This window comes from Falco biarmicus, chromosome 6, assembly GCF_023638135.1.
Source record: "Falco biarmicus isolate bFalBia1 chromosome 6, bFalBia1.pri, whole genome shotgun sequence".
Taxonomy (NCBI): Eukaryota; Metazoa; Chordata; class Aves; order Falconiformes; family Falconidae; genus Falco; species Falco biarmicus.
The window spans coordinates 74,008,149-74,036,112 of NC_079293.1; the positions used below are offsets into that span (position 1 = coordinate 74,008,149).

General features: G+C 65.6%; 2 protein-coding genes across 5 annotated transcripts; both read right to left on the reverse strand.

The window, feature by feature from the left end:
• Positions 1 to 3,592: 3,592 nt before the first annotated feature.
• MPV17 (mitochondrial inner membrane protein MPV17) lies at positions 3,593 to 13,098 on the reverse strand. Of its 2 annotated transcripts, XM_056343338.1 has the most exons (6): positions 12,976 to 13,098; positions 8,233 to 8,348; positions 7,294 to 7,386; positions 6,808 to 6,903; positions 4,588 to 4,620; positions 3,593 to 4,327 (listed from the first exon to the last, which is right to left on the reverse strand). In XM_056343338.1, the coding sequence occupies exons 1-6, from the start codon at positions 13,046 to 13,048 to the stop codon at positions 3,965 to 3,967; spliced, it is 774 nt and encodes a 257-aa protein (XP_056199313.1). In that variant the 5' UTR covers positions 13,049 to 13,098; the 3' UTR covers positions 3,593 to 3,964. The 2 variants fall into 2 exon arrangements, with proteins under 2 accessions (XP_056199313.1, XP_056199312.1); XM_056343337.1 differs by lacking the exon at positions 12,976 to 13,098 and having other exon boundaries at positions 8,233 to 12,957.
• On the reverse strand, positions 13,095 to 27,837 carry CAD (carbamoyl-phosphate synthetase 2, aspartate transcarbamylase, and dihydroorotase). Of its 3 annotated transcripts, XM_056343334.1 has the most exons (45): positions 27,667 to 27,837; positions 27,269 to 27,408; positions 26,056 to 26,185; positions 25,683 to 25,825; positions 25,310 to 25,451; positions 24,619 to 24,790; positions 24,342 to 24,527; positions 24,159 to 24,271; positions 23,873 to 24,018; positions 23,651 to 23,782; positions 23,198 to 23,431; positions 22,884 to 23,105; positions 22,305 to 22,493; positions 21,681 to 21,805; positions 21,446 to 21,579; positions 21,261 to 21,373; positions 20,903 to 21,153; positions 20,585 to 20,831; positions 20,388 to 20,486; positions 20,068 to 20,292; positions 19,801 to 19,983; positions 19,474 to 19,692; positions 19,209 to 19,376; positions 18,955 to 19,137; positions 18,770 to 18,874; positions 18,442 to 18,690; positions 18,115 to 18,196; positions 17,768 to 17,934; positions 17,490 to 17,654; positions 17,276 to 17,407; positions 16,973 to 17,174; positions 16,694 to 16,884; positions 16,478 to 16,618; positions 16,289 to 16,384; positions 16,076 to 16,217; positions 15,890 to 15,937; positions 15,350 to 15,394; positions 15,083 to 15,237; positions 14,881 to 14,955; positions 14,558 to 14,770; positions 14,220 to 14,345; positions 13,958 to 14,113; positions 13,788 to 13,889; positions 13,579 to 13,673; positions 13,095 to 13,219 (listed from the first exon to the last, which is right to left on the reverse strand). In XM_056343334.1, exons 1-45 carry the CDS (start codon positions 27,749 to 27,751, stop codon positions 13,117 to 13,119), a joined length of 6,771 nt encoding a protein of 2,256 aa, XP_056199309.1. In that variant the 5' UTR covers positions 27,752 to 27,837; the 3' UTR covers positions 13,095 to 13,116. The 3 variants fall into 3 exon arrangements, with proteins under 3 accessions (XP_056199309.1, XP_056199308.1, XP_056199311.1); XM_056343333.1 differs by lacking the exon at positions 15,890 to 15,937 and having other exon boundaries at positions 27,667 to 27,825; XM_056343336.1 differs by lacking the exons at positions 27,269 to 27,408; positions 27,667 to 27,837 and having other exon boundaries at positions 25,683 to 25,784; positions 26,056 to 26,178.
• Between the last annotated feature and the right edge of the window lie 127 nt (positions 27,838 to 27,964).

Here is a 27,964-nt window from a genome sequence, read left to right on the forward strand (position 1 = left end):
CGGTCCTCCCAGCCCAGGGACACAGGCAGCCCCGGCCCCAGTGCCGGTATGCCCGGTGCTGCCCGGCCAGCGGCCCCCGCGCGGACCCGTCCCAGCTCTGCTCCGCCCGTTCCCGGTGAGCCCCGACAGCTCCCCCACCCCCGCCCCGCACTCGGTCACGTCTCGGGTTTCCACCACGTTTTATTAAAAAATCGGTGCGGGCCCGTCCCGGGGCCGTCGCGGGGCCGGTTACGGCGCCCACTTGCCTCAGCGCCGAGGGTGAGGCGGGTGCAGCAGGCGCAGCCCGGTGCCGGTGCGTTTGCCAGTGCGGCCCCGGGCAGGGAGGCGGAGGTGGTGGCCGGACCCCGGCGCAGCCCCGGCGGGTCCCGGGACGGGGCTCAGCGCCCCACGGCGTCGAGGATGAGGCGGTTGCTGTCGGCACGGGCGCGCTGGCTCTGGGCGCGGGCGAGCAGCAGGAGATGCCGCAGGAGGTGGAAGGTGAGGTCGATGGAGAGCGGCGGCTCGTCCCGCCGCGCCCGCCACGGCTCCGGCGACGGCGGCACCAGCGGCGGCCAGAGCGGGCGGGCCCGAGCCTCGGCCGTGGCCGCCGGGACGGAGCCGTCGGGGCGGGCGGCGGCGGGCGGCGGGCGGGCGAGCAGCAGCAGGAGGGTGAGCAGCGCCCGCCGCATCCTCAGCTCCGTCCGCACCTGCGGAGCCGGGGGCTCAGAGCAACGGGGAGGGAGCGGGGACCCCGCGGGGGATCGCGCACCCGGCAGTGCGGGGCCGTCCCGGGCGCGGTGCCCCCTCCCCGCCCGCCCGTCCAGTCCCGTACGCGCTGCGCCCTCCCCGCTCCCCTGCCCCGGCGCCTGCCCGGTGCGCTGCCCCCGTTCCATACCCACGCACCATCCCGTACCCGGTGCGCTGTGCCCTTCCCCTGCCGGTGCGCTGCCGGTGGAGCGGAGCGCGGTCCGTCCCGCCGGAGCTGAGCCGGCGGCGCGGCCGGTGGTTATATAGGTCCGGGAGCTCCGGCTGACGTCAGCGCCGGGCACGCACCGACCGGCGGGGGGCGGGGGCGGGAGGGGCACCGGCACGGCGGCGGAGTGCGGGACTGCGGGGCGGCGGGGGCCGTGACCCCGGTTCCGTTCTGGAGCCCAGCCGGAGGGGTGCGGCGGGGCCGGGGCCGGCAGGTCCCCTGGGCCAGGAGCCGCCGGGAGTGCAGCTTCCCGGTCACCCGGCTGCTCCCGGCACCCCCAGCCCCACCTCCCGCCGCTGCCCGGCCCGCGCCCTGTCCCCGGCCCGTTCATCGAGCGCCGGCGGCGCCCGGCTCCGTTGCCGGCGGTGCCGCTGTCCGCGGTGCTGAAGGGCCGGGAGGGGCCGGGGCCGCGGGGGCGGGCAGGGCCCCGGGGCCGGTGGACTGTGCCGGGCCGGTGGGGCGGCCTGACCCGCGGCTCCTCGGCGTGGGACCCCCCGGGTGGGCCGGGCCAAGCGACCGCATCGGGCAGCCACGTCTGGGGCAGTCACCGCGTGGCGGCGGCGGACGGGACCTCGGTTACTAGCACCCAGCGGCACAGGACGGGCGCGGGGAGGGGGGGCGTGCACGACCCGGCCGTGGCGGGGCCCGGAGGCATCGTGCCCCGGGCAGAACTCGTGGTGCTGAGGTCAAACCGCCGCGTGTGCCTGGCGCTGCAGACAGCCCCGAGCGAGGCACCGCTAGCCAAATTCTGTGACTCATAGAGCGAAGGCACCGGAGCCGAGAGCGCTGTGCTGCATGCAGGATGTTCCAGCCCGGGGCACCGGCCGCTGCTGCCAAAAGGTGAGGTAGCTGCTGGTGCACCGCATCCCTGCCGGCAGACCCCCGGCGGCACTGCAGCCCTGCCTGGCAGCCCCATGCCACTGCCTGGGGGTGGAGGGGAACCGAGCTGACACCCAGCACCAATGCTGGTGCAGGTGCCAAAATGGGCCTGGCACAGGCTCTTTCCACGGTGCCAGTGTTAGCGAGAGCCTGGGGACAGAGGCACAGCCTGGCCCCTCACACAGCACATCCCACACTGGGCTGCACAGGGGTGGTGGGACACAGCCCTGCCCACAGTGAGGCAGCACACGGTGCCATGCACCTGTGATGTGGATCTGGTGTGAAGGCTGGCACCTGGCACCACCTCCCTGCAGCTCCAGGGCAGAGCCCTCAGCAGGGGCTGGGCTCAATCCCCCATGCCCTGGCAGCCCCCATGCAATGTGGCTGGCTGCTCCTGGGGACAAGTTCATGCCATGCTTGCAGCTCACTCACTGCCAACACATCAAGGCCTCCTGCACCCCTGGATGGAGCTGCCTAGTGCATCAGGGCTGCAAACTCCTGCCATTCACAGCCTCTGGCCAACAGCGCCCACCCTGCAGGATGGGGAGAGCCTGGGCTGAGCCCCACAGCCCAACATGGTGCCTGAGGCACAAGCCTCCCACAGCCCCAGTGCTGTCTGGCACAGGCCCAGTGCATGGCCAAGCCGCACAGCCCAGAGCTGCTCCACCGCGCTGTCAGGTTGGCTGCAGCTGTAGCCCCTTCCTGAGGGCTTCCATCCTTGGCACAGTGCACCAGGGTCCTGCACAAGTTTTGGTTCCTCTGTGCTTTGGGTTGCACCCATATGCCTGGAACTGCACCCACAGCCACAGCAGGGCCAGCCCCTGCCCAGCTGGTGTGCGAGGGCAGCGTGGAGCAGGTTCTGTGTGAACTGGAGGGAGGAAGGTCAGTGCTCTGCCCTCGGTGAGTGCCACGACAGCAGCTGGTTGGCAGAGTATGACCTGGTGCTGGCAGCGCACGGGGATGGCTCTGACCAGTTGCTTGGGGCTGTGGCAGCACAGTTGAGGGGGACAGGGCTCAGGCCCCCCGGTGGGATTAACCACCATGGTCCCATCAGCTCTGCTCTGGAGACCCAGGACAGGATGTGCTGGGCAGGCACTGCGTGACCTGGATTGTGTCTGCTCACTGCCACTGTAGGATGCGCCTGGATGTACATCCCCATGAGGCAGCAATGCAGGCAGGCAGCAGCGTTGTGGGGTTTGTAGGCAGGACAGGCAGGCTTGTCTTAGACAAGGCACAGGTAGATGTGGCCTTGTCACAGCCCCAGCTCCAGCCCTCACCCAGACCCTTCCTGCATCCTCCCCATTGATGCCCAGCTCCGAGAATGCTGTGAGCCCCAGGAGGATCCTGCACCCAGCGCCTGTGCCACCTGGGTACAGCTCACCCTGTCCCACTGCCTAGCAGCAGTGGAGGCACCATCACACCTCATGGAACAGCCACAGTGGCACCTGGTGACCCCCTAAGCCACCACCTTCCTCATCGAGGCAGCTGGGATTGCCCACCGCCAGCGACCCAGCAACCTATGCCACTCAGCACTGCGGTGCCCCAGACCCAGGGACAATGCTAGCACCACAGCCGCACACTCGGCTCCTTGGGGAGGAGGCAGAGTGTGGAGCCGTCAATCTGCTCCAAGGCTGTGCTCGCTTGCCTGCTGGCTGGGTCCACACCCCACCGAGGGCACAGGGAAGCTGCCAGCAGCTCCACAAGCAAAGGAATGATCGGTCTGAGAACGTATCAGAAAGCCATGAGCTGGTGTCATGAGAATCAAGAGTGAAAAACGCCATTTACTGGGTGCTCCAAGTGTCCGCAGCAGAGATACAGCAAACCACACTTTAGGGGCAGCACAGCTGGCCTGTGGCGGTGGGGGCTGCAGGCATGGGGCTGGCAGCCTGGGACAGGGCAGCCCCTCAGCAGCACGGGGACCCTGGTTCTGAGTGGTGCAGTGCCCAACCCACGGCATTGTTAACCCAGGGCTTGCACCCTGCTTCTCAGCCCCTGGGGTGTGCTGCTGGGGATGGACAGAGCAATGCTCAGGGCAGGAGCACCTTGTGGGCAGGGCCAGGGGCCAAAGAGAGGAGTGAACACAGATGGAGGAGCGTTTCAAGGGGCAGAGCTGCCCCATGGCATAGCAGGCTGTCAGACCCAGAGCAGCCCCGGGGTGACCATGGCGTCACCTTCTCCTCTGTGCATCCCTGGAGTGGTGAGGGCTGTAGTTACAGGCAATGGGATCCTCCAAGGAGCGAGCGGGATGGCTGCTGCTAGCACCCTACATATCCTGGCCCCATCCACAGCCACAGGCGCCTGTTCCAAGGGCTCTAGAGGTGGGGCAGAGTCAAGTAGCATGCAGGAAGCCCTGGGAGGCAACACGGCTTCCACCTCACATCCGATTTGCCTTCCAGGAGAGGTAGCAGTTCCAGACGATGGCAATGCACTGGACGACAGCCAGCCTGGGGACAGAAGGGACAGGGTCCACAGCCACAAGCTCTGGGAGCCTGAGAGCTGGGGCCACGGCTGCATTACTACCTGTGCTTCAGGGGCACGAAGTAGAAGTTGGCGATTTGCACCGGTGGCCAGATCTGGGCAGAAAAGGAGACAGCAGTGAACAGGCCCTGCCAGCACCATGCCCATCTCTGCTCAGGGCGCCCAACTGAGCCCATGGCAGCCCCCGAGGTGAGGGACAGGGGACAGGTGTGAGGAGGAACCCGGCATGGCACCCCAGGGCCCCAGAGGACCCGCCTGCAGCGGCTGACCGCACTTACGCAGTAGTTGGTCAGCAGGGCATCCATGTAGTCCTGCAAGAGAGGGGAGGCTGTGAGCACGCAGTGCAGCCCCACTGCCACCCAGCACCAGTGCCCAGCCCTGCCACCCAGCTGCCTGCAGCCCTGGCAGGGATGGTCGTTTGCACAGCCCCAGGGAGGCCCCAGCACCAGCAAGAATGGTGCAGGAGTGTCTCCAAAGAGCTGCCAGCAACCCAAGGAAGCAGCCAAGGAAACAACCAAAGGGCTGCAAGCAGGGGCTAGGAGCATGTGGAGGGGCCACTGTCCCCTGCCATGATCCCCCTTCCCAACTCCACACCCGCTCCACCTGCACACGGGGTGCTTGCAGCCCCTTGCTGCCTGCCTGCACCCTTCCCAGAGCTGTGTTCGCATGCAGTGGCAGGGAGAAGGTAGCCACAAGTGCTCCATCCCCACTGTGAGCCCTTTTTGCCACCAATGCTGGGTGCCACAGGCAGGCCACCACATGCCGCCCTGCCTGTGCAAGCCCAGCAGGAGAGCAGGGGCAGGCATGGGGCAGGATAAGGTGCTGAGAGGGCAAGTGGTGAGCTGGGTGCCCCCAGCAGATTCAGACAGTGGGCAAGGTAGGGGCAGTTGGCTCCTCTCCCCAGTGCAGGCTGCAAGCCCCCATCCAACCCCGTGTCCCCCCAGCCCTGCCCCCCGCCCCGGCACTGTGGCGCAGGGCCAGAGAGGGGCACCCAGACAGGGCAGCCACCCTGTCCTTGTGCTGCACCCATGGCTGTGCCGCAGCCCTGCCCCACAGCAGCAGGATGAGTCCCTCATCCAGCCTGGCTGTGACTCAGCCTAGAGCCCAGCCTCTTCCCAGTGCTGGCCGGCAGCCCAGGACGGGGACAGCGGGCACAGGGGTGATGGATGCTCTGCTGACGCTTCCTCTGTGTGGGGAGAGATGGATGTGCCCCAAGCCAGGGGTGAAGGTGGCTGCCAGCCGCTGTTGCCTGGTCCCCAGCCCAGCCCCCTCCATGGGTAGGGCACCGGCCAGGAGCCACAGCTCGCAGGAATCACCCACCACTGTGCTCAGGCCCTGGCCGGTCTCCCTGGTGGAGGCAAGGCAAGATAGATGGCACCACCTGGTTGAGATGCAGCTAGGGTGGATGGGAGCACTCGGGCATGCTGCCCATGCCTAGGGCCAGTCTACATGTGCCTCTGGGGTGTCTCAAAACACCTTGAACCCTGGTTGCTGCTCTCACAAAGCCAGGAGAAAGAAGAGGTAACTCAATTCTTTCCCAGAATTTTCTCCCTGCACTCCAGTGCAAGATGAGGGGCAGGAAAGGTCTCTGCTGACACATACCTGCTGCATGGTGGGCAGCTGGCTGGTGCCTGATGGGTGAACCCATGCAGAGGAATGAGCTCTGGGTGATGCACCCCAGGCAGAGCTCCAGCCTGGGGCACCAGCTCATGGCCCAGTTGGGGCAACATCCCCAGCTCACAGCTTGGAGGCAGAGGGCCCTTCACACACAGCCCCTGCAGCCATCACTGGTGTGTGAGTGCCAGTGCCACACAACCCTGGGCAGCCCCAAGACCACCCCTGGTGTGCCTCACCGCATGGTGGGTGGTCACCTGTTCCCCGGCAACTCACGCTCTGGACATGCTGACTCAGCTTTTGCACTGGTTTCCAGCAATTACTGCTAATGGGAGCCATCTCAGTAATGGGTCTGGAGATGCAGCCAGGAGAGGGGCCAGACAGCGTGCAGGGAGCTGGATGGCACCAGGCACCCAGCCACCCCAGCCCAGGTAGGACCCCAGAGAGCTGTGCCACAGGGAGCAGCCTTGACACCAGCACCTAGGAGACTGGCAGCACCAGGCACCCAATGCCCCCAAGGCCCCGGAACCCAGCACTGAGCCTGGCAGGGCCAGCCCCATGCACCCCTGGGCTCTGGCCAGGCAAAGACTTGCTCTGTGCCTTGCAGCAGTGCGGCAGATGCCTCCCCACCCCAGCCGTGGAGCGCCTGTGGAGCCAGCTCTCTGCCTGAGGTCCTGGGACACGATAGAGTTGCAAGTCAGGCTGTGAGGACAGGAGCGCGATGACAGAGCTGGGGGCACGCAGTCGGTGCTGGGACGGGGCTGTGCCTGGGCACAGGCGTGACCACAAATAGGAGCAGCTGGCAGTGCTGGCATGCTGGGAGGAGCTGCCAAGGTGCCCCTGCTGATGACAGCTCCCTGCTGCTCCAGGGAAGCAGCACATACCTGCTGGATCTTGGACCAGTTCTCCTCCACTGACAGACCGTTCATCGCTCCAGTGATGGCGAGGAAGCAGCCAAGGAAACACGGCGCAAATGCCCCCTGCAAGAGGCGAGTCAGAGCCCAGTGCTGTAGGACCTGTGGTGCTTGGAGCTGGGTCCGCAATGCAGGGTGAGGGGAGTGTGTGGTGGGACAAGGGGGGACAGGCCCAGCTTGCCCGATGGCCTGGGGTTACTCAGCCTGCTGCTCCCCAGCACAGAGCCATACAGAAGTACAGGCACCACCACAGAACCTCTGGAAGGGTCCAAACCCAGACCAAGGTGGCCCCTCTGCAACCCTGTACACCCCAACCCTTCACTGCACTGGTACTGGCCCCAGCCTCAGGAGCTGGGGCTCTTGGAGCAGGATGGAAACCAGCCTGTGGACACATGGCTGTACCTACCTCCCACGGCACCAGCCCCATGCAGGCACCCTCACCCACGTGGCACTGACCTGGTCCAGGACCATCTTCTTCACAGCCACCACTTTTGTGGTCCCTGGGATGAGACGATCCAGGATCTTGTACCAGCTCCCCACAACAGGCCCCTGCAAAAGCCAGATGGTGAGGGGCAGCATCCTACTCGTCCCGCTCTCCCAGGCCACAGGCTGTCAGGGCTGGGGGGTCTCCAGAGCTAGCTACATGGCCCGGCCCTAGCCCTGAAACACAGGGACCGGGGCCTGTCCTGCCTCCCCTCCTGGGCTGTGCTGCTCCTTGCTGAACGCTGTGTCGCCATGGGACAGCCCCCATGTGTAGGGTGGGCACAGGGACCCCCACAGCCCCCCCTGCCCCTCCTTGACCACTCTGCCGGGCAGTACCAGCACTGGCATGGGGCAGCCAGGGGCCTGCTCCAGCACGGCAGCCGCAGGACTTCACATCTGACACACTGGGCAGGGTTCTGTGGCATGGGGACCCTGGCTGTGCCAGTGCCACCCAGGGCTCCCCGCCCAAGCCGCCAGTGCAGGGCACTGGGCCCAATGTCGCCCTGCCCAGAGCATGGGAGCTGAGGGGTCAGGATCCAGCCTCAGCCTACACAGCAGAGCAAAGCACGTTTTGCACCCTTGGGTGTAGGTCACCCTCCTGCCAAAGTGAAACCTCCCCAGGGATGGCACCAGCAGCAGGGACAGGCACAGGTGCCCAGGCTGCATGGGGAGGCTGCCAGCCCTGTCCCACCCTGCAGCGCAGCTGGGGGTGCCCATACCCATAGCTGGGTGTAGGAACTGGGTGCTCCTCCTCGAGGGGACCCAGCTCTGCCCACAGCTGCTGAAGGTGGCACCAGGATGACCCAGCTGACACCCAGGCAGCACAGTCTCACCCTGCCCAAAGAGCCCTCCATCCCACCCCACCCAAAGCCTGCTGCTCAGCCCAGGTGCCCACTGCACACTGGCACTCACCACAAAGCAGAAGCCGATGGCCATCATCTTCAGGGTCCGGGGGCCGTTGTGCCCACGCAGCCCCCGCCGCTCTACTAGCTGCTGGGCGATCATGTCACCAGCTCCCATGAGGGCCCCTGTGACCAGCACAGCCTGCTCTGGCAGCTGCCGTGCACTGGGGCAGAATACGACCTCAGAGCACCCTGCGGACAGCCAGCTCCTCCTGCCCAAGCGCTGCCCTGCCTGCCTGCAGCGCTGCTGCGCTGGGAAGGCCTGAGCCTGCTCTGGCCCCACTGAGCCCATCCCGGTGCACAGCTGCCCACTGCCCTGCACCAAACCTGCCCACTCCCACCCTGCAGCACCAGCCCTCTCGCAGAGGCCAAGTGCCTTGGGCTGCTCTTAGGACGATGCAGCATCTCTAATTGAAACAGCGGCCAGCTGTGCTGTGTCCCCAGAGCCCTGGCACAGGGCTCATCCATCACCCAGGGCCCACAGTACCCGGGGTTTCGGGGGCAGAGCCCACCCCGCTGCTGCCTGCACTCCCGCTGTGGCCTCTCCTGACACCTTGCACTGCCTGAAACTTCTCCCCGAGCACCGTGCAAACCCTGCCGACTACAATACCCTTCCTTGGAAAGCCGCTCTCTGCCGCTCTCACCCGGCAGCACCACCGCCGCCACCAGCCAGGTAAGGCTCGCTGGGTGCCAGGGCTGGCCCCGGCTCCTCGCTGCTGCCTGGCTGCTGGCACAGCTCCTCGCCTTGTTGCCATATCAGTGTGAGGGACCTTCTGCTGCGCGCATCCCCTGCAGAGTGCTGCTCAGCTGGGCCTTTGGCAGCCCCTGCTCCATCCTTACACCCTTGACCTCTTCGACGCAACTCGGCTGGCCCAGTGCTCCTTCCCCTGACCTTTGCGGGCTCCCTGCTTATTCCCGCTGTTCCTCCCAGGATGGTTCCCAGGCAGGTCTCCAGCCCTGCTGCGATTCTGCTCCATTCTTGGAAACCCTGAACCCAGCAAGCCATTGTCTTGGGAAGTGCTGGTCCCAGCAGCCCCCACCGCACTGCCAGCTCAGGGCCAGCCCTGCCCAGAAGGTCTCTGTGAGCGGTTTCTTGTGGACAAGGGGTGGCAGAGCCCTGGCCGTGTCACCAGCAGCACCCAGCCCTTACTCCCTCCCTCCCAGGGCCACCGGTCTCTCTGTGACAGCCCCCAGCAGTGCCACAGGGAGCACATCCCAGCCTAAGGGCTGCAGACCCCAGGCCGTGGCAGGGGAGCATGCCTGCCGCCTCTACAGTGCCTGCAGCTGGATTGTGCCGTCCCCAGCCAGCATGCACGAGGGGAACGGGGTGGGAACAGCTGCCCAGCTCCTTGCCCCAGCCATGCGGGCCAGGGCTGCAGTGTGGCCCCGGGGAGCCCATGGGCAGTGGCTGGACCCAGCCCAGCCCAGCTGCCCAGCAGAGTCTGGAGACAGCCCAGGAGGCTGGGCAGGAGCCAGGGCCTCAGCCAAGACCAGTCGGGCTGGACATGCCCTGGCAGGACTGGGAGAGCTGGCCCCATCTCTGCAGCCCCATGGAGCTGCCGCACCCCTGGAACTGCCTCCTGCCACTGTTATCCCTGGCTCCATCTCCCACCCTGGACCAAACGCAGCCCCCAGGGGCTGAGGCTCTGCCCCTAGGCCCTGAGAGCTACTGCACCCCTCCGTGATGGCAGAGTGGCCTCCACCAGCCCACAGTAGTGCAGGGGCAGGGGGTGCCAGCAAGCGAGGGACCCCAGGCCAGCATGGCAGAAGCGCCGACTGCCTGCTTCCCACAGGCAGCCTTCCCACTAAGCACAGGCAGGCTCCCCCCGCATGGCGCTCATTGAGAAAGCGCAGCCGGCAGCACTGGCATTACTCATTCAGTGCTGAAGGCTCCGGGCACAATGCCTGGCAGGGATAAAGCAATGCCAGGGCTGCCAGTGAGGGAATAGACCTGTCCGTGCACCCCGCCCAAGCCTGGGAGCAGGGCTGGATCAAGTCTCTCGCAATGACTTTGCTCACTCAGGCTGGCACCAGTGCCACTCGCCACACGCACTGTACTTGCCCAGCCCTGCTGCAGCTCCAGCACGGGGCTGGGGACCCCAGCTGCACTGCACACCATGAACACAGGAACCAGCCCCTGGTGGACCCCACAGCTCTGCCAGGCCCTGCCACCACTGCCATGTCCTGCCCTGGGTTGGGAAGAGCCAACACACACGGTAGCACCGCACCTGCACGGGAGTGCTGGATGCAGCTGATGGGAAGGGTGAGGGCTCCCCAGCTGGCCGCCACCCGAGCTCCAAGGAGGCACTTTCTCGTCTGCTCAGTGCAGAGCAGTGCACGGGCAGGCAGGAGGCAGCACGCAGCCCCCAGCCAGGCTGAGCCCAGGGTGCCTGGCCGATCCCACAAGTTGCTGTTCCTGTGGTCAGAGGACTTTGAAACGAGCCCAAATCTAAGTAGGCCACACCGTCTGCATCCCCCGTGGGCCTCACCGGCTGCCAGCTGGAGATTGCATTGCCACCACAGGAGCACAAGGCTGCTCGCCGCAGGCAGGGACAGCAAGGTCACGGCCATGGGCACGTGCTGCTGCCCACTGTGCCTGGGCCCTGCTGGCATCCTGGCCCAAGGCCTGAGATGCAGGAGGCAAAGCCCTGCCTGACCCCACTGCTCCACTGCCAGGCAGGACAGCGATTCGGCTGGGGGAGTGCAGCTGGGCACACCAGGCACAGCCAACTGCCAGCAAACCTCCCCGGCCTAGACCTAGCCAGTGGCTCTGCTCTGCCCAGGGGAACAGCAGCATCGGGGGCTCCTCCAGCAGCAAGCAAAGGCAGGGCTGGAGGCTGGGATCTGCACAGCCCCCCTGCAGCTGCCCAGCATGGGGCACAGGGCTGGGGGGAGTCTGCCTCCTCCACATGGACCATGGCACAGCCAGCAGCAAGGGGCCAAGCCCAGCCTTGGATGGGGTAATTATTTGCTGGAGCTACAAGGAAGCAGGAAAGCTCAGCCTCCAGAAGGGCTGCCCTTATCCTGGAGGAATGGCTATGCTCCCACCAGGGCTGGGCCCAGGCCCCCGCTGCAGGCAAGGGAGACATCCAGCCACCAAGCCTGAGCCTCTTCTTGGCTGCAGCAACCACATCCAGCACTGGGCCTATCACTCACACAGAGCAGCTGTACTCGGTGGCTGCGCAGCCCCATGGGCACAGCCCTGTGCTCCTGGTGGCTGCCACAGCCACAAGGAACTGTTAGTAGGGGGGAACAGGGGTACATCTCAGCATGGCAGGACCAGCTCCAGCGTGAAGAAGCAACAGGCAGAGGTGGAGCCCAGAGCCAGCATGGGGCTGCACCAAGCCAGCTACAGCAGCAGCTGAGGCTGCCAAGGAAGGAGAGGGCTGGTCCTGGGCAGCCCTCCCAGCTCCACCTTGGCCTCGCTCCAGGAATCAAGGGGGGATGTGCAGCCCAGCAGCACACGATGCAGCAGGTTCCAGGCAATAGACTCCATCAAATCAGATAAAAATAACAGCAAGAACAGTGAGGTGGCCTGGCAGGACCCCAGCAGCCTGGCAGGCAGAGCAACATGCCGTCACCCCCCACCCCCCCCCCCCCCCCCCGCAGCAGCAGGGAGGACCAGTGGCTGCAAGCGGAGCCCCCTGGCACCCATACTAGTTCCCCAGCACAGCAGGGCATCCCCAGATGCCCCAGGCTGTTTTTCCAGCATCCCAGGCTGGTTATTTGTGAGCAGCATGGCTGGTGGGTGGCAGGGGTGGTGGGGAAGGCTGCAAGCAGGGGGTGCAGAGGAGAACACGCAGGGACCCTGCTGCCAACCAGCCTGCTTTGCACACCCCTCTGCATGGCTCTACAGCACAGGCAGGATGGATTTTCCTGCCAGCCAGCAGCCCTGCACAGGAGCAATGAGCAGCAGGGAGACAGAGATGCTTGTTGCTCAGGACTGCAAGTCCAGGGCCAGCAAGGTCAGGAGCATCCCTGCCTGTAGCAGCTGCCTGCATAGGGAGAGTGTCCTTGGGGCATGGGGAGGCACCTGCCAGTGCCAGGGTAGATTTATGACAGCTGCCAGCCCTTCAAACAGCAACACTGTTAGGGAGAATAAATTACCTGTGCAGGGCCCCAAGGAGCCTCTCAGGGGCAGGGTCTCTCCCCAGGCAGCACCTCTGTGCCCAACTCGACCCAAAGCCTTTGCTGCCAAGTACTGGCTAACACCCAGGGGAGGGTCAGGAGGTCTCCACCCCAGCGCCACGGCCCAGCATCTACACCCTCCCAGGAGGAGGGGGGGGCCCCAAAACAGCCTCTACCCAGAGGTTTGGGGTAAGGCCTCGAGCTGTGGGAGGTCTCTCCGGGGGGCTGGAAGGAGGCACAACCCCATTAGGCCTCCCAGCTCTAGTGCAGCCTCCCGATGCAGATCTCCTGCAGCTGGAGGGGGCTGAGGCCCCTCACCCAGTGGGACACATGGTGAGCCCCTGCTCCCTGCTGAGCCAGGGGGAACAGCAGCTCCTCCTCCCCACGAACGATGGACCACTGAGGCACCGGGACCCTCCACCGCCCCCGCTCCGTGGGGCTCCTGCCCTGCCTCCCACGGGGGGCGACCGAGCCCACAGCAGCAGGGCAACGGGGCCCCGTGTTACTGGGGTGAGGGGGCTGGGGGATCGGGGGGCAGGGAGGGCCCCGAGCCGGGGCTGGGGATCCGGCGTTCCCAGACGCAGGGGCACGGGGGGGACAGGCCCCGGCGCGGCGCGGCCCTTACCGGCGGTGAGCGCCGGTGCAGCCCACGGCCGCCGCGCCAGCAGCCGCCCGCAGCCCTTCCACAGCGCCGCCATGGCCCGCGCGGCGCGGCGCGATGACGCAGCAGGCGGTGACGCGGCGCGCGGTGACGCGGTTTATTGGCTCAGTAGCGGCCCAGCACGGTGGCCAGCAGCGCCATGCGCATGTACATCCCGTTCTCCGCCTGCCGGAAGTACGCGGCGCGCGGGTCCGAGTCCACCTCCACGCTGCGGAAGTGACGTCAGAAGAGGAAGTAACGACAACCCCATGCCCCGCCCCCCATCGCCCCAAGACCCCCCGAACCCCGCCTAGCACCTCCATCGCCCTGATGGACCCTTGAGCCCCCTACAAAAGCCGCTCCTGAGCCATCCCCACAAGAGCTGCCCCTGAGCACCCCCCAAGAGCCCCCCCCCAACAGCCCCCCCAGCTGCCTCCGAGCCCCCCCAAGAGCCTCCCCCAGCTGCCTTTGAGCCGCCCCCAAGAACTGCCCCAGAGCAGCCCCCTGCAGATACCCCACCCCACCCCAGAGCTGCCCCCAAGCCCCCAAGTCCCCCCATCCCCACACTCCAGCCCCCCCCATCCCCACCTGATCTCATTGACACGGGGCAGGGGGTGCATCACCACCATCCTCTCCTTGGCCCGGGTCATGATGTGGGGCGTGAGGATGAACTGCCCAAAGCACTGCAAGGGGGGGCAGACAGCCCTGAGCTCCGGGCAGGGCGGCAGGCTGCCACTCCCCGCTGCCAGAGCAAGACCTGGGGGGGTCCAGTCCCTCCCAGCACCACCCTCACTCACAGCCTCGTACTCCTCAGCCAGGCGGAAGCGCTCCTTCTGGATGCGGGTCATGTAGAGCACGTCCGTGTCAGGCAGCGCCTCCTCAATGCTCCCAAACTCCTCCTGGGGCAGCACTTGTCAGCATGGCCAGGGGGGCGCAGGGCCCCAGCCCCCCCAGCTTGCCTACTCACCTGCTTGATGCCCTTGGAGGCCACAAAGCTGGTGATGTCGGGGGGCATGTGGAGGCCAGGGGGGGTGACGTAGCGCAGGTTGACGCGGTACAGGGTGAGCAGGCGGGCCAGGGAATGCACCGTGCGCCCATGTTTCAGGTCACCCACCATGGTGATCTGGGGAGAGCAGTCAGCCCAACCCACAGTGCCATGGCTCCCCAGCCCCACAGAGGGCCTTCCACTGTGGTGGGGGTGGCAGCCATAACCCCCCACAGCACCTTACCGTCATGCCGTTGACAGTGCCCAGCTCCTCGCGGATGGTGAAGATGTCCAGCAGCGCCTGCGTGGGGTGCTCTCCCACACCATCCCCAGCGTTGATCACGGGCTTGCGACAGTGCTTGGCAGCCAGCTGGGAGCACAGCAACGCTGAGCGCAGGCAGGATGCGGCCCCCACCAGCCCAACGGTGACAGGACCTGGCTCTTGTTCCTGACACCTGCCCAGCCTGACCCACTGGCGAACACAGCCCTGCCCCGTGGCGCGCAGCTCACCGTCCCCATCATAGGGGCAGGACATCAACACCTTCAGAGGCAGGATGCGGCCACCCCACCAGCCCCTCTCACCTCCACAGCACCCGGCTGTGGGTGTCGAAGCACCAGCACGTCGGCGTAGCAGCACATGGTCTGCACGGAGTCAGCCAGCGACTCGCCCTTCTGCACCGAGGAGGTGGCCTCTGAGAAGGACAGGATGGAGCCACCCAGCCGGCTCATGGCCGCTGCAAAGGAGCTGCTGGTCCGCGTGCTTGCCTCATAGAACATGGAAGCCATCACCTTGCCCTGTGGGTGCCACATTATCACCTTGGGGAGCCCAGGTCACTTACACCCACGACAGGGCTCCCCTCAGCCTTGCTCAGAGTGTCTGGACAGCCACCCCACGCCCAGCTCACCTTTAGGATGTCCAGGTTCCGCTCCTTCTGCACCAGCATGCGCAGGATGTGTGCCACATTGAAGAGATGTGATAGCTGCAGGGAGAGGTGGCTCAGCTGGGGTGTGCACAGTGCCAGGACTGTGCTGGGATGCGCAAGGCAACGCACCCCCTCCTCTTATTCAGGTGCCCGTGACCCCAGTGCCCACCACCAGCCTGTGCACCTGGTCCTTGGAGAAATGCTGGACAGAGAGGACATGCTGCCCGACGAGGGGGTGCAGCATTGTGGAGGTCTGGAAGTGGGGCATGCCCTGGGGGGACGCCTGGCGTGGGAAGGGGCCCAGTGGGTAGAAGTAGCTGTCCTGGATCCCAGCTGGATCTGCAGCACCAAGAGCAGCCGGTCAGCCCATGTGGGTGGGTCTCACTGCAGGCCCCCAGTCACTCAGCCTGCCTGCCTGCTATGGGCCCCCAGATCCCCTTGCAGCACTCACCCGACTCCGCTGCCTTCCTGCCGGCCTTTTCTCGGGCATCCTCAGCTGGGGTGGGAGAGGGGAGCGGTGATATTAGAGGGTGCGGGCAGCTGCGGCACCCTGGGCCCCATTCTCCCAGGGTGCTGTGTGTGGCACAGCCCTCCCAGCACTTGACAGCACAGGGCAAAAGCACCGCAGGGCCCGATGCTGGGGCTGTGACCCCCCAGAGATGGAGCAGGACAAGCCCCAGCACAGTGCTGTGCCCCTCTCCCCACACACCCCACAGAACCCGATCAAACGCAACCCAAATCACACTGGCAGGCAAAGGGTCCCCGAGGTGCCGTGCAGGCTGGGGCAGATGGGGCGCAGTCAAGCGCAGCTGTGCCCTGTCCAGTGGTGCCTGGCCCCATCACATGGTGCACAAAGGAGCCCGTGCCAGGGTGGCACAGGCAGCCCGGGGCCAGCGCGGCACCTGGGGGAGGGGAAGCACTCTTCGGCTGCGGTTAGTGCCATTAGTACAGCCGCGTCTCATTGTCTGAGTGAGTCGCCCCGCGACATTACCGGTGCCTCGGGCGCCCGGGCGGTGCGCGGCTCCCAGCCTCCGGAACGCTGAACAGGACACAAGGGCCAGCGTCAGCGGGGCCGCCCAGCCGTGGCCCCAGACCCGGCCCTGGGGCGGCACGCTTGCAGCCCCACTGCCCACCCACCACACTCCACCACGCCACACCACTCGCCCCCACCCCCTACCTGACAGCCCAGGGTCAGAGGCCCGATGGATGCGGGGCGGGAGGTGGAAGCGCCCCTCGCCTATGGGGCCAGCTCGGCGGGGGCTGGAGGCTCGGCCGCGCAGCATCTCACTGGCTGCCACATGCCGGGGCCGCTCAGGGGTCTGCAATAAGAGACAGAGATGTAGCCAGGACAGGGCAGGGACCCTCCCGCCAGCTCCACACACCCCAGTACCTTCGCACTCTCCTTGGCAGGGGCTGCATGTGGCACCAGCGCAGCTCCTGAGGGCCATTTCTTCACGTCCTGCCCATAGCCGGGGGGCACCAACACCTGCAGCCATAGGAATGATGAGGTTGGGGGTGATAAGAGTTGGTGCTGGGGGACTCCCCTAGACACAGGGGGAAGGGTGACCTGGGGCTTTACCTGCCCATCAATGTAGGCGACCTCCCCACGCAGGACCACTCTCCGCACCGTCCCCTTCACCTTCATGCCCTCGAAGGGTGTCCAGCAGGCCTTGGAGAAGACCATGTGGCTGGGGATGATCCACTCGTGCTCCAGGTCCACCTGTCAGGACAGCAGGTCAGAGTCAGCAGCGCAGCACTGGGACTGGATCTGGGGAGGAGGCAGGCAGACACTCACCTCCACGTAGGTGTCCTCCTGTGCTGGCAGCCCGAAGATCTTGCGGGGGTTCTCATAGAGACGCTGGATGACATCCTCCACAGTGAGCCGCCCCTCGGAGATGGCAGTCAGCAGCAGCGGCAGCATCGTCTCCAGGCCAGGGTAGCCAGGGGGTGGTTCCTGCCCCTGCTTCTCCTCTAGCGTGTGGGGGGCTGCGGGATGGGGCTGTGGTCACTGGGGGACCCGCTGCTGCCCCCACTCCGTGCTCTTGGCCCACGGCTGTCATCCCCCAGGGCTCACCATGGTCTGTGGCGAAGCAGTCGATGGTGTCCATGTTCTCCCAGAGCGCCTCCACGTCCTGGCGGGTGCCCAGCGCGGGCCGCACAGCCGCTCGGCCCTCCCCGAGGCGCCCCAGGTCATCCCGGCACAGGAAGAGGTGGTGTGGGGCCACCTCGCACGTCACTGGGATCCCCTTCTGCTTGGCTGCCTTGATGAGGAGGATCTGGGAGAGCCACAGTAAGAGAGGCGGTCCCCAAACAGCCCCCGTGCCCCATCATGGGGGCCTGCAGTCCCCCTGCTGCACCCCTGGGCCCTGCTGCTCACCTCCTCCCTGTGGGCCACATGGCAGATGTGCACAGGGCGCTGGTACAGCTGGGCCACCATCAGGATGGCAGCCACTGTCTGCCGCTCCGCGTGTGCCACGACAGGCAAGTGCCGTGGCCACTGCTCGAAGTGCTGAGGGCAGTACAGGGATGGTGGGAGCCGGCACCGGGAGCTGGGTCCAGCCCCACGCCAGCCTCCACCCACAACACCTCACCTCCATCCACAGCGACACGTCATCCATCCGCAGGCTGGAGAAGGTGTCATTCAGGTACATCTTGAGCCCAGCAGCCGCCCCGGCCAGGGGGCCCAGCAAGCTGGCATTCTCCGAGGAAGCCCCCAGGAAAAGGGCAAAGTCGCAGCGGGCCCCGGCCTCGGCCAGCTGTGGGGGCAAGGGGCGGTCGGTGCCAGGCCAGAGTCAGCCCCACTGCAGACAGCACCACAGCACCCGGGAAGGGGACGTGGGCATCAGACTGGACAGCAGCAGTCCCTCACCTTCTGCACCAGGGCAAAGGAGGTGGCATCAGTGATGGCAGGGCTGGTGTTGGGCATGGCGCACACCATGGTGATGCCCCCAGCCAGGGCAGCTGCTGTGCCCGACGCAAAGTCCTCTTTGTGGGTGCCGCCTGGCTCACGGAGGTGGACATGGACGTCAATCAGGCCTGGGGAGCAGGGCAATGTTACCACAGGCAGCCCCCAGCCACGGGGGACACAGGACACCCCAACAGCACAGTAAAATGTCTCCTCTCCCTGCAGCGCCTTCAGATGCCCCCAGCGCTGCCCCAGCTCTGTGCTGCATCCTCTGGGTCCCTGGCCCCTGCTACAGCCCCGGTCCCACCTACCTGGCAGACGGATAAGCTTCTGGGATGTCATACAGTCCACGTGCATCTTCAAGGGGGGGGCTGCACCGATCTGGCGCAGTGCCTGCGGAGACAGCAGCCATGAGGCAGGACCTGTCTTGCAGGGACGCATGAGGCCCAGGCTCAGGAACGGGACCAGGATGAAGATGTCTGCCTGAGCTGCGCCCCAAAAAAGACCCTCCCGCAGCAATGCCCATGTACAGCACCCCATCCCACAGTATCCACAACAGGACTTTCCTACCCCAGCCCCTGCTTTGCTCCCTTCACCTGCACCCACATCCCTTGAGCCCCTGGCACACCCCAGCCCACCTCCACAAAGAGCTTAGTGCACTTGATGTCAATGATGAGCGGCACGGAGTAGTCAACGGCCAGGCGTCGGGTGCGGTACCCTTTGGTGACAAAAGAGGAGAGTCGGCGACCCCCCGAGTTGCGCATCGAGAGGTTGATGACCATCTCAAAGTGGTTCTCAGCCAGGTAGTCCAGGATGCTACGCTGCGTCTCCCGAGCACCAGCCTCACTGCTGTCTGCCTCCTCAAAGTGCCAGTCCACGGCCATCACCTGCCAGCAGCGACACCCATCATGGTCCCATGCCTCCCCTGAGGGTGTCCCCGGCCCCCACCAGACCCCCATCCCCAACCTTGATGCCATGTTCGGTGTAGAAGTCAGCAGTGCCGAGGCTGGCATACAGCTTGTAGCCGAGGCTCTCCAGGGTCCGCACTGTGGGCAGCAGCTCACTCTTATTCTGCAATGACCCCAGGGTCAGTCAGAGGGTGGAAGGGGAGCCCTGGCCTCTGTCCCAGCTTCTGTCCCAGCCCCACGCACCTTGTAGCTGCCGATGGTCAGCAGGATGTTCTTCTTGGGGATCTTGAAGCCAGTGCTAAGCATCGCCTTCAGGTAAGCCTCACAGCGGTTCTCCCCGAAGCAGGCCACCTCGCCCGTGCTGGTCATCTCCACACCCAGCACCACATCAGCACCCGCCAGGCGAGAGAAGGAGAACTGGGGCACCTGGGGGCAGCAGGGGACTCAGAGGCTGCCCAGCCGTGTGCCTCAGCCCAGGCTCTGCAGCCCTTGCTCACCTTGACACCAACGATGCCTGTACCCGTCATCAGCCCCACAGGCTCCACATCCTCACCCATGATCACCTGGCTGGCCAGAGCCACCAGGTCCACTCCCAGAGTCTTGGAGACAAAGGGAAAGGAGCGAGAGACACGGACATTGCACTCTATCACCTTCAGCTGGTCATCCTGGGGAAAAGGGGATGGTATTGAGCATATATGGGGATACAGAGTGTCCTCCCACCAGCACAGTGCCAACCCGGTGCAGCTCCCCAAGCTAGGGTACCTTGGCAATGAGCTGCAGGTTGAAGGGCCCAGTGACCTGCAGCTCCTGCCCAACAGCATGGACAATGGCCTTGATGCGCTCCAGTGTCTTAGGGGTGATGTCCTGGGGGGGCGTCACCAGCGTGGCATCACCTGAGTGCACCCCAGCATTTTCCACGTGCTCCGAAATGGCAATGGCCACCACGACGCCATCGCAGGCCACGGCATCTACGTCAATCTCCTGCAAGCAGGAACACAGTCAAAGCCTGCTGTCGGCACTGGGGCAGGGGGACAGGGTTCTCATGGGGAGCACGGGTGCCCCAAAGCCAGGGCAGTCTCCTGGATGGACCTTGGCTTCCTGGATGAACTTGGAGATGACGACGGGCTGCTCCTTGGACACAGCCACGGCGTTGCTCAGAAACTTTTCCAGGTCGCTGTCCGAGTAGGCCACGTTCATGGCAGCGCCACTCAGCACGTAGGAGGGGCGCACAACACAGGGGTACCCCACCTTGCAGCAGAAGTGCTTGGCCGACTGTGGTAGAGATGGCACCCTCAGGGGACAAGCCAAGGGCCAGTCCCCACTGGGGCAGCCCCATCACTCTCATCAGCCCCCCACCTCCATGTCGGAAAGCTCCTTCCAGAGGGGCTGGCTGATGCCAATGGAGTCAAGCAGGCGGGAGAACTTGAAGCGGTTCTCGGCTGAGTCGATGGCCTCTGGGGAGGTGCCCAGGATGCGGCACTGCTGCCGATGCAGGGCCATGGCAATGTTGTTGGGCAGCTGCCCACCCATAGACAGGATAACGCCCTCAGGGTTCTCCAGCTCATAGATGTCCATCACCACCTGCAGCACCGCATGGAGCAGGGGGATGGCTGGGACAGGGGCCACAGCAGCCCCTACCCTACCCCAGCTCCACAGCAGGCAGAGCCCCTACTCACCTCAAAGGAGATCTCATCGAAGTAGAGGCGATCACACATGTCATAGTCTGTGCTCACCGTCTCAGGGTTGTAGTTCACCATGATCGTCTTGAAGCCCATCTGCCAGGGGAGTAGGACACTGTGAGGCCAAGGGCCACCCCGCTCTCACTGGAGACACCCAGCTCACCAACCCTGCAGGGTGCCGGAGCCCAGCCAACCTTGCGGAGCTCCTGGATGCAGCCGACTGCACACCAGTCGAACTCAACACTACTGCCGATGCGGTAGACGCCAGAGCCGATGACCATGACGTGGGGCTCGCGGAAGGCCAGGTCATGCTCGGTGCCATTGTAGGTCAGGTACAGGTAGTTGGTTTGGGCCGGCCACTCCGCTGCCACCGTGTCGATCTGCTTCACCACCGGCAGGATCTTCAGGTCACGCCGCATCTTCCGCACAGCCAGCTCAGTGCTGCAAGGGGCAGGGTGAGCACCAGGACCTGGGCTGGACCAGAGAGTGGGAACACCCCCTCCCTGAATTACCTGAGCACGGCCAGAGCCACCTGCTTGTCTGAGAAGCCAAGCTGCTTGGCCCGCTTAAGCACAGTGAGCGGCATGGTGCTCTGCTCCTCACGGTACGACTCCAGCAGCACTGCGTGGTCTGTGATGTTCTTCATTTTGTGCAGGAACCAGCGGTCGATCTTGGTCAGCTCATAGAGCCGCTCAATGGAGTAGCCAGCCCGCAGCGCAGCTGCCAGCACAAAGATCCGCTTGTCCGTTGGTGTCTCCAGCTCCTGCCCGGCCAGAGAGAGGTGAGCAGGGCCAGGTAGGGGGCAGACAGCCACCGCTCCTCTAGGACTGCACTGGCAGCAGAGACCCTCCCCAGACCCCTGGCACTCACCACATCAGAGGCTGGCTTCAAAGTGTGGTCAAAGCCCACGCAGTTCTCATCCACCATCCTCAGGGCCTTCTGGAAAGCCTCCTCGAAGTTCCTCCCAATGGCCATGACCTCCCCTGTCGATGGAGCTGTGAGCAGCTAGACCCCACACACCCACCGTGCTGCCTACTTGTCCACCCTGCACTCACCCACACTCTTCATGGAGCTGCCGATCTTGGTGCTGACACGCAGGAACTTGCTGAGGTCCCAGCGTGGGATCTTCACCACGCAGTAGTCCAGGCTGGGCTCAAAGTTGGCTGTGGTGGAGTTGGTGACAGAGTTCCTGGGGAGGGGACAGGGGTCAGTAACTGGGGCTGTCCCACCAGAGTGGTGCGAGGCCAGCTGGGGAAGCACCCCATCCCTACACCACAGTGGTGCCTTTACCTGAGGAGGGGCAGGGGGATGCCCAGGGCCAGCTTGGCAGCCACGTAGGCCAGGGGGTAGCCGGTGGCCTTGCTGGCCAGAGCTGAGCTGCGGGACAGCCGGGCGTTCACCTCGATGATGTAGTACTGCAGGCAGCAGGCAGGCAGGTTAGTGGGGCAGTGCAGGATGCAGCTCCTGCAGCACTAGGCTGGGTGCTGGCCGCACAGCTCTCAGCTGCCCGGTGCTCAGCTGGCACTGAAGAGTCGCTAGCACATGGTGGGCACAAATAGCAATGGGGAGCAAACGGAAGGGCAGCTGGGCTAGGAAAGGGCAGGCAGCTAGGCTGGGAAAGGGCAGACATTGCTGACAGCTGCAGCAGGATGTAGAGCCACGCAGGGACCTCCCAAGCACCACCCACAGCACCGGGAGGAAGCAAGACCCAGTACGCTGCTGCACTTGTCAGGGCCGACCAAGCCACCGATACGGTGAGACCCTCTGGCCCCCAGGGATGCCAGGTGCTGCAGCCCGGGGAGGCTGGTAAGGCGCAACACCGTGGGCTAGCGCAGGGCAGGACCTGGACATGGGCTCCCCAGGGCAGGGCTGGCTGGGGGCATCGGGAGGGGGAGCTGCGGGAGCTTCACAAACCTGCTCTGACTCAGGGTTCAGGGCAAACTGGATGTTGCACTCTCCCACGATGCCCAGGTGCTGCACCACCTTCACAGCCGTGCGCCGCAGCATGAAGTACTCCATGTCATTGAGGGTCTGACTGGGTGCCACCACGATGGACTCACCCGTGTGGATCCCCAGCGGGTCCAGGTTCTCCATGTTGCACACCTGGCAGCAGGGGGGTCACCACAGGCTGAGGGGAGGGAACCCACCACCCCATGCATTGCCTGCATGTGCTCCTGGCTGCTGCTGCCCCAGGCGAATCCCTCCTGACTCCCACCATGTCCTCCCCTGCCCTGAGGACCAACAGGGGCTGCCCTGCACAGCCAGGGCTTGAACACAAGTTCCTCGGACGCCCCACTTGTTGCAGCCCACCCAGAGCAAAGCACGGGGGGTGTGGGGGGTCTGGCTCAAGGGGTGCAGCTCTCAGTAGCACACAGCAGCCAGAGGCACTGAGGAGCCCTCCCTGGGGATGGGAGCCTCTGACCCCACACTCCCAGTACACTCCTCTGTCAGTTCCCCCCAGAGCAGGCCTGGAGGTCTCCCCTCACCCCGTACCGTGATGCAGTTGTTGTAGGCATCCCGCACCACCTCGTACTCTATCTCCTTCCAGCCCTTCAGGGACTTGTCCACCAGGACCTGGGAGGTATGGGTGAAGGCCTGGCTCACCAGTGCCACCAGTTCCTCCCGAGTGTTGGCGAAGCCAGAGCCTAGGCCCCCAAGGGCATAGGCAGAGCGCACCAGCACCGGGTACCCCAACCGCTCAGCCGCTGCCTGTGCCTGCAGAGAGCAACGGGGTCACACTGGGAACAGGGAGGACAGCACCCTGCCTGGGAGCTGCCCCCCATTCCCATCCCATCCCATCCCCGGACCTGCTCCAGGGAGGCAGCAGCCTCACTGGGCGCCACGTGCTCCCCGATCTCCTCCATCTTGTCCACGAAGACCTTGCGATCCTCTGTCATCTCGATGGAGGCAACAGGGGTGCCTAGCACCCGCACACGGTACCGCTCCAGCACGCCTGCCTTGGTGAGCTCCACACCACAGTTGAGGGCCGTCTGCCCCCCGAAGGTCAGCAGCACCCCATCAGGGCGCTCGTTCCGGATCACCTAGGGGGCACGGGCAATGGGGCAGGGACCCACAGTGGTCCTGCAGAACGCACCCCACACCCTCCATCTGCTGCTGCCCCCCACAACCCTCCACGTATCAGCCCCTCCACCACACCACAGACCCCCAGACACCCACTGACCCCCCAGGTAGCCCCCATCCCTGCTGCCCCAGCGCCCCCCAAACCACCCCTCACCCAGCTGGCACCCCAGGGTGCTCACCTGGGTGACATACTCGGGGGTGATGGGGAGGAAGTAGACCTTGTCTGCCAGCCCCTTGGAGGTCTGCACCGTGGCGATGTTTGGGTTGATCAGCACTGTCTGGATGTTCTCTTCCTTCAGCGCTTTGATGGCCTTATGGGGAGCAGAGAGGGGTCACAGCTGGCACCCCCAGGCCCCCACCCCCTGGGTGACACCCCCACCGTGCCCTGTGTGGCTGCTCACCTGTGACCCAGAGTAGTCGAACTCACCCGCCTGCCCAATGGAGAGGCCACCGGAGCCCAGGATCAGCACCTTGCGGGGACGGGCTACATCCTGGCCCCCTGCTGGCGCCTTGTCATAGGTCAGCCAGTCCCGCAGGCGCTCCCGTACTATGGGGGAAGATGGGTCACACTGGGGCTGGGGCAACACGCACCCCTGTGCAAAGCCCTGGCCCCACAGGCTTGCCCACAACCCCCACCCACAGCCCTAGAGCCAAGGGCCTGGCCACCCCTTCCCAGCTCACACCTACCTGTCCGGGCACTGCCGTCTCCGCTCCGCAGGTCCCTTGCTGCTTCCATGAAGATGTCGAAGAGCCCCTCCAGGTCTGTGGGGCCAGCACGGTGCTCAGGGTGGAACTGGACACTGTGGAGGTGGTCAGGTAGGGCATGGCCTCATGCCCCGTTGGACTCCCCAGCCCCAGCCCCGCACCCACCTGAAGAAGGGCTTGTGCTCATGGACAAGGCCCTCATTGGAGCCATCATTGGCATTGGTGAAGAGCGGGACCCAGCCAGGTGGCAGGCTGCCCGCCTCCACTGCAAAGCCGTGGTTCTGTGCCGTGATGAAGCAGCGCTGTGTGTCCTTGTGCAGGCATGGCTGGTTGTGCCCGCGGTTCCCATACCTGGGTGGTGGGATGGGTGTCAGGATGGGTGGTCAGGCAGCCCTGGGCAGCTAGGACCCTGCACCGACCCTCACCCCAGATGGCCACTCACTTCATCTTGTAGGTGCGGGCGCCAAGGGCCAGGGAGAGCAGCTGGTGCCCGAGGCAGATCCCAAAGATGGGCTTGGGCTGGGGCACATCCAGCACCCGTTGTAGGCTGGACACTGTCTCCTGGCAGAGCCGTGGGTCCCCAGGACCGTTGCTGATGAACAGCCCGTCAAAGTCTACACCAAGACAGCAGCAGGGTCAGAGCAGGGCTCCCCAGTCCCCCAGGGCCTCCCAGTCCCTCCAAGGCCCCAGAGGGTCCCTCAGGCTACCAGCAGCCTAGCAACAAGGCACTCTGAGCCCACAGCTCCCCAACACCCCAGGAGGGTCACACAACAGTGCCCTGACCCCACAACACCCATACTGGTGGTGGCAAGGACCCCCCCAGCCTCCCCATGGCCCCACATGCAGAGCCACATTAGGGCACCCTGACACCATGGTCCAGAGCCCCCCACCCCAATCACAGCAAGGCACCCTGAGCCCATGCCCCCCTTATCTCTGCAGCATCACACCAAGGGCCCAGAGCCCTAAAGTCCCCCAGAAAGGTGACATCAAGGCTCCCCAGTGCCTTAGAGCAGATCATGGTTCCCTGCTGCCCCCAGCACCAACCAAGGAGACGTCCCCTGCTCCAGACCCTGTTGCCCCCCTCCCCAACCCTTGGCAGGGCCCCAGGATGTCCCCAACCAGCAATACCCCACCTGCAGTGTCCAGTGGATGGTCCCAGGGCACCACAGTGACGGCTGCGCCCCGCTCGCACAGGCACCGCACCTGGTTGTACTTGAGACCGCAGTCAACTGCCATGATGCGCAGCGACCCACCGGGGTTGACCACAAGGGGTACCTGCAGGAGGGGCAAGTGCAGATCACCCAGGCCCCTCGGGCTGGGACCAACCTTTCACAGTAAGCACCTCGGCAGCCCCAGCCACCCCGCAACCCAGTGCCACCCCCCTCTGCCACCTCTCCAGTTCCCCAGGCACCCCCACTCATACCCCCAGCCCAGCACAAGGCCCCCAACCACTCCCCAAGGCCCCCCTCGTGCCCCCCAGCCCAGTGCCAGCCCCCTCAGTCCCACCTTCAGCGACACCTCCTGCACCAGGTGCCGCTTGCTTGGATCCTCAAAGGAGAGGCTCTTCGTGGGGGTCCCATCCGGCACCAGCATCCCCAGCAGCGTCCCCTTCTCACGGATTTTCTTTGTTAAGGCCCGAGTATCCACCCCTGCAGATGGGCTATGAGACAAAACCCCACAGCCCTGTCCCTCCCCGAGCAGGACCCCACGCCCCAGCAACATCATCCCCCCTAACTGCCAACACTGCAGCGATCGCCAGGGGGGCAAATCCCAACACAGAGACAAGCCTTGTTCAGAGCTCACTGCCCCCTGGACCCTAGCCCCTCAGCCACTCCATAGCTGCCCCCCAGCTCCCACCCCACAGTCTCCCCAGTCCCACCTTCGAGCCCAGGGATGTTCTGCTCCTTCAGCCACTGGTCAAGGGAGAGGGATGCGCTCCAGTGGCTAGGGGTCTCTGAGCACTCGCCCACCACCAGTGCAGCCACATGGATCTTGCTGGACTCAAACCACTGAGGGGACAGAGGGCAAGCATGGCCAGGTGGGGGGTCACCATCCTGGGAGAAGCCCTGTGCACCCTGCGGGTGCCCAGCCTGGCCATCCCCATGGGGCACAGCAGGATGGCTACAGCCATGGGGGAATCCCATGGCACAGGACCAGCCCCCATTGACACCCCACACGGCATGCTGGGCTGCTGCCACCCCCACCTTATCTCATACCCAGCCCTGATGAGGTTGAGGCTTAGTCCACCTGAGCTCCCAGGAATGGGCGGCCAGGTCCCAAGTACTGCTGGATGGCAGCCCCCTGCCCAGGGGCCAGGATAGCCCACATCGCAGGACCCCTCAGCTTAGAGCACAGCCACGGCATGAACCAGAATGTTGGAAAGCACCGCTCCCTCTGGCCACAGCCTCACCAGGGAGCCCCAGACATGCCAGTGCATCACATCCTATGGGACTGGGTCTCTGGTTCCCGGGAGCAAGGCCTGTGGGGCTGCAGTAGCAACCCCAGTCTGCCAACGCAGGATGGGGCTGGGTAGACCCCCAGGGTCAGCATGGCTTAGCCCAACACAGCACAGCAGGGCCTGGACTCTGCCCCCGGGCAGGGGCGGCCCCAGGACAGCCAGTGTGGAGGCTGAGGGGCTGAGGCCTCATCGAGGACAGACACATGGCCCCACTCCCCATGTGCTGGAAGGGCGCCCCAACCCCAGCACACAGAGATCTAACCCCCGCCCACCCCCACCACCCTGCTCCCCTCCTAGGAGGATGGCAGGCTGGAGCACCCTGGGCCCCACTGCTGGCTCCGGGCCCTGCAGCACGGGTATCAAACCCGCACCTGTTGCCACGTGCCATTCTGGCACACCCCTGCCCCAGCATCCTATGTCAGCCCACCGCGGCACACTGCACCACCCCGTCCTGGCACCCTGCACCGTCCTGCCCTGCGCTACCCCGCCGTGGCACATGTGGGTGGCTGGGCCGGGCAGCTCCAGGTACTCCAGGGACACACTGCCCCATGCACGCTGCCTGCCCCACTGTGCTGCCCCACACATGCTGCCTGTCCCGCTGCCTGCCTCGCCGCCCCCGTTCCAGCTCACTCACCCTGCTAAGGCCGAAAGAGTCGGTCTCATCCCGAGGGACGCCGTAGTTACCGACGAGCGGGTAGGTGAGCACCAGGATCTGCCCCTTGTAGGAGGGGTCGGTGAGGGCCTCGGGGTAGCCCACCATGCCCGTCTGGAAGACTGCAAGCACAGGGAGCGCCTGGGACGGAGCCCCCGAACGCCGGGCCCGGCCGCATCCCGCAGCGCCCCGGGCCAGCTCCCGCTCCAGCCCCACGGCGGGGCGCCGGGCAGGCGGAGGTCCACGTACCGACCCGGGCCCACCCCCCACACACACCCTCCCCCCCTCGGTGCCGCTCGCCGGCCTCAGGCCGACCCCGACATCCGCAGCCGTCCCGGACCCGATGCCAGCCCAGCCCCGCCCCGCCCGGCCGCACTCACCCACTTCCCCGGCAGCGGCGGCCCCAGCGGCCCCGAAGGGACGGCCGCGCAGCACCGACCCGTCCTGCAGTACCAGGCACTCCATGGCGGCTCCACGTGCGCTCCGGCAACCCCGCGGCGGCGAACGAGCGAAGGGCGTGCAGCACGGCGGAGGCGGCAGGATCCGGGGCGGGGCCGGGCCGGGACAGCCCCCGCGACGGGGCGGGGCGGCAGGCGGCAGCCCAGGAGCAGCACCTGGTTCACCGGTGGTCCGGGGAGCGAGAGCGCCGCGGGGCAGCGGCGAGAGAGGAGTTGGAGC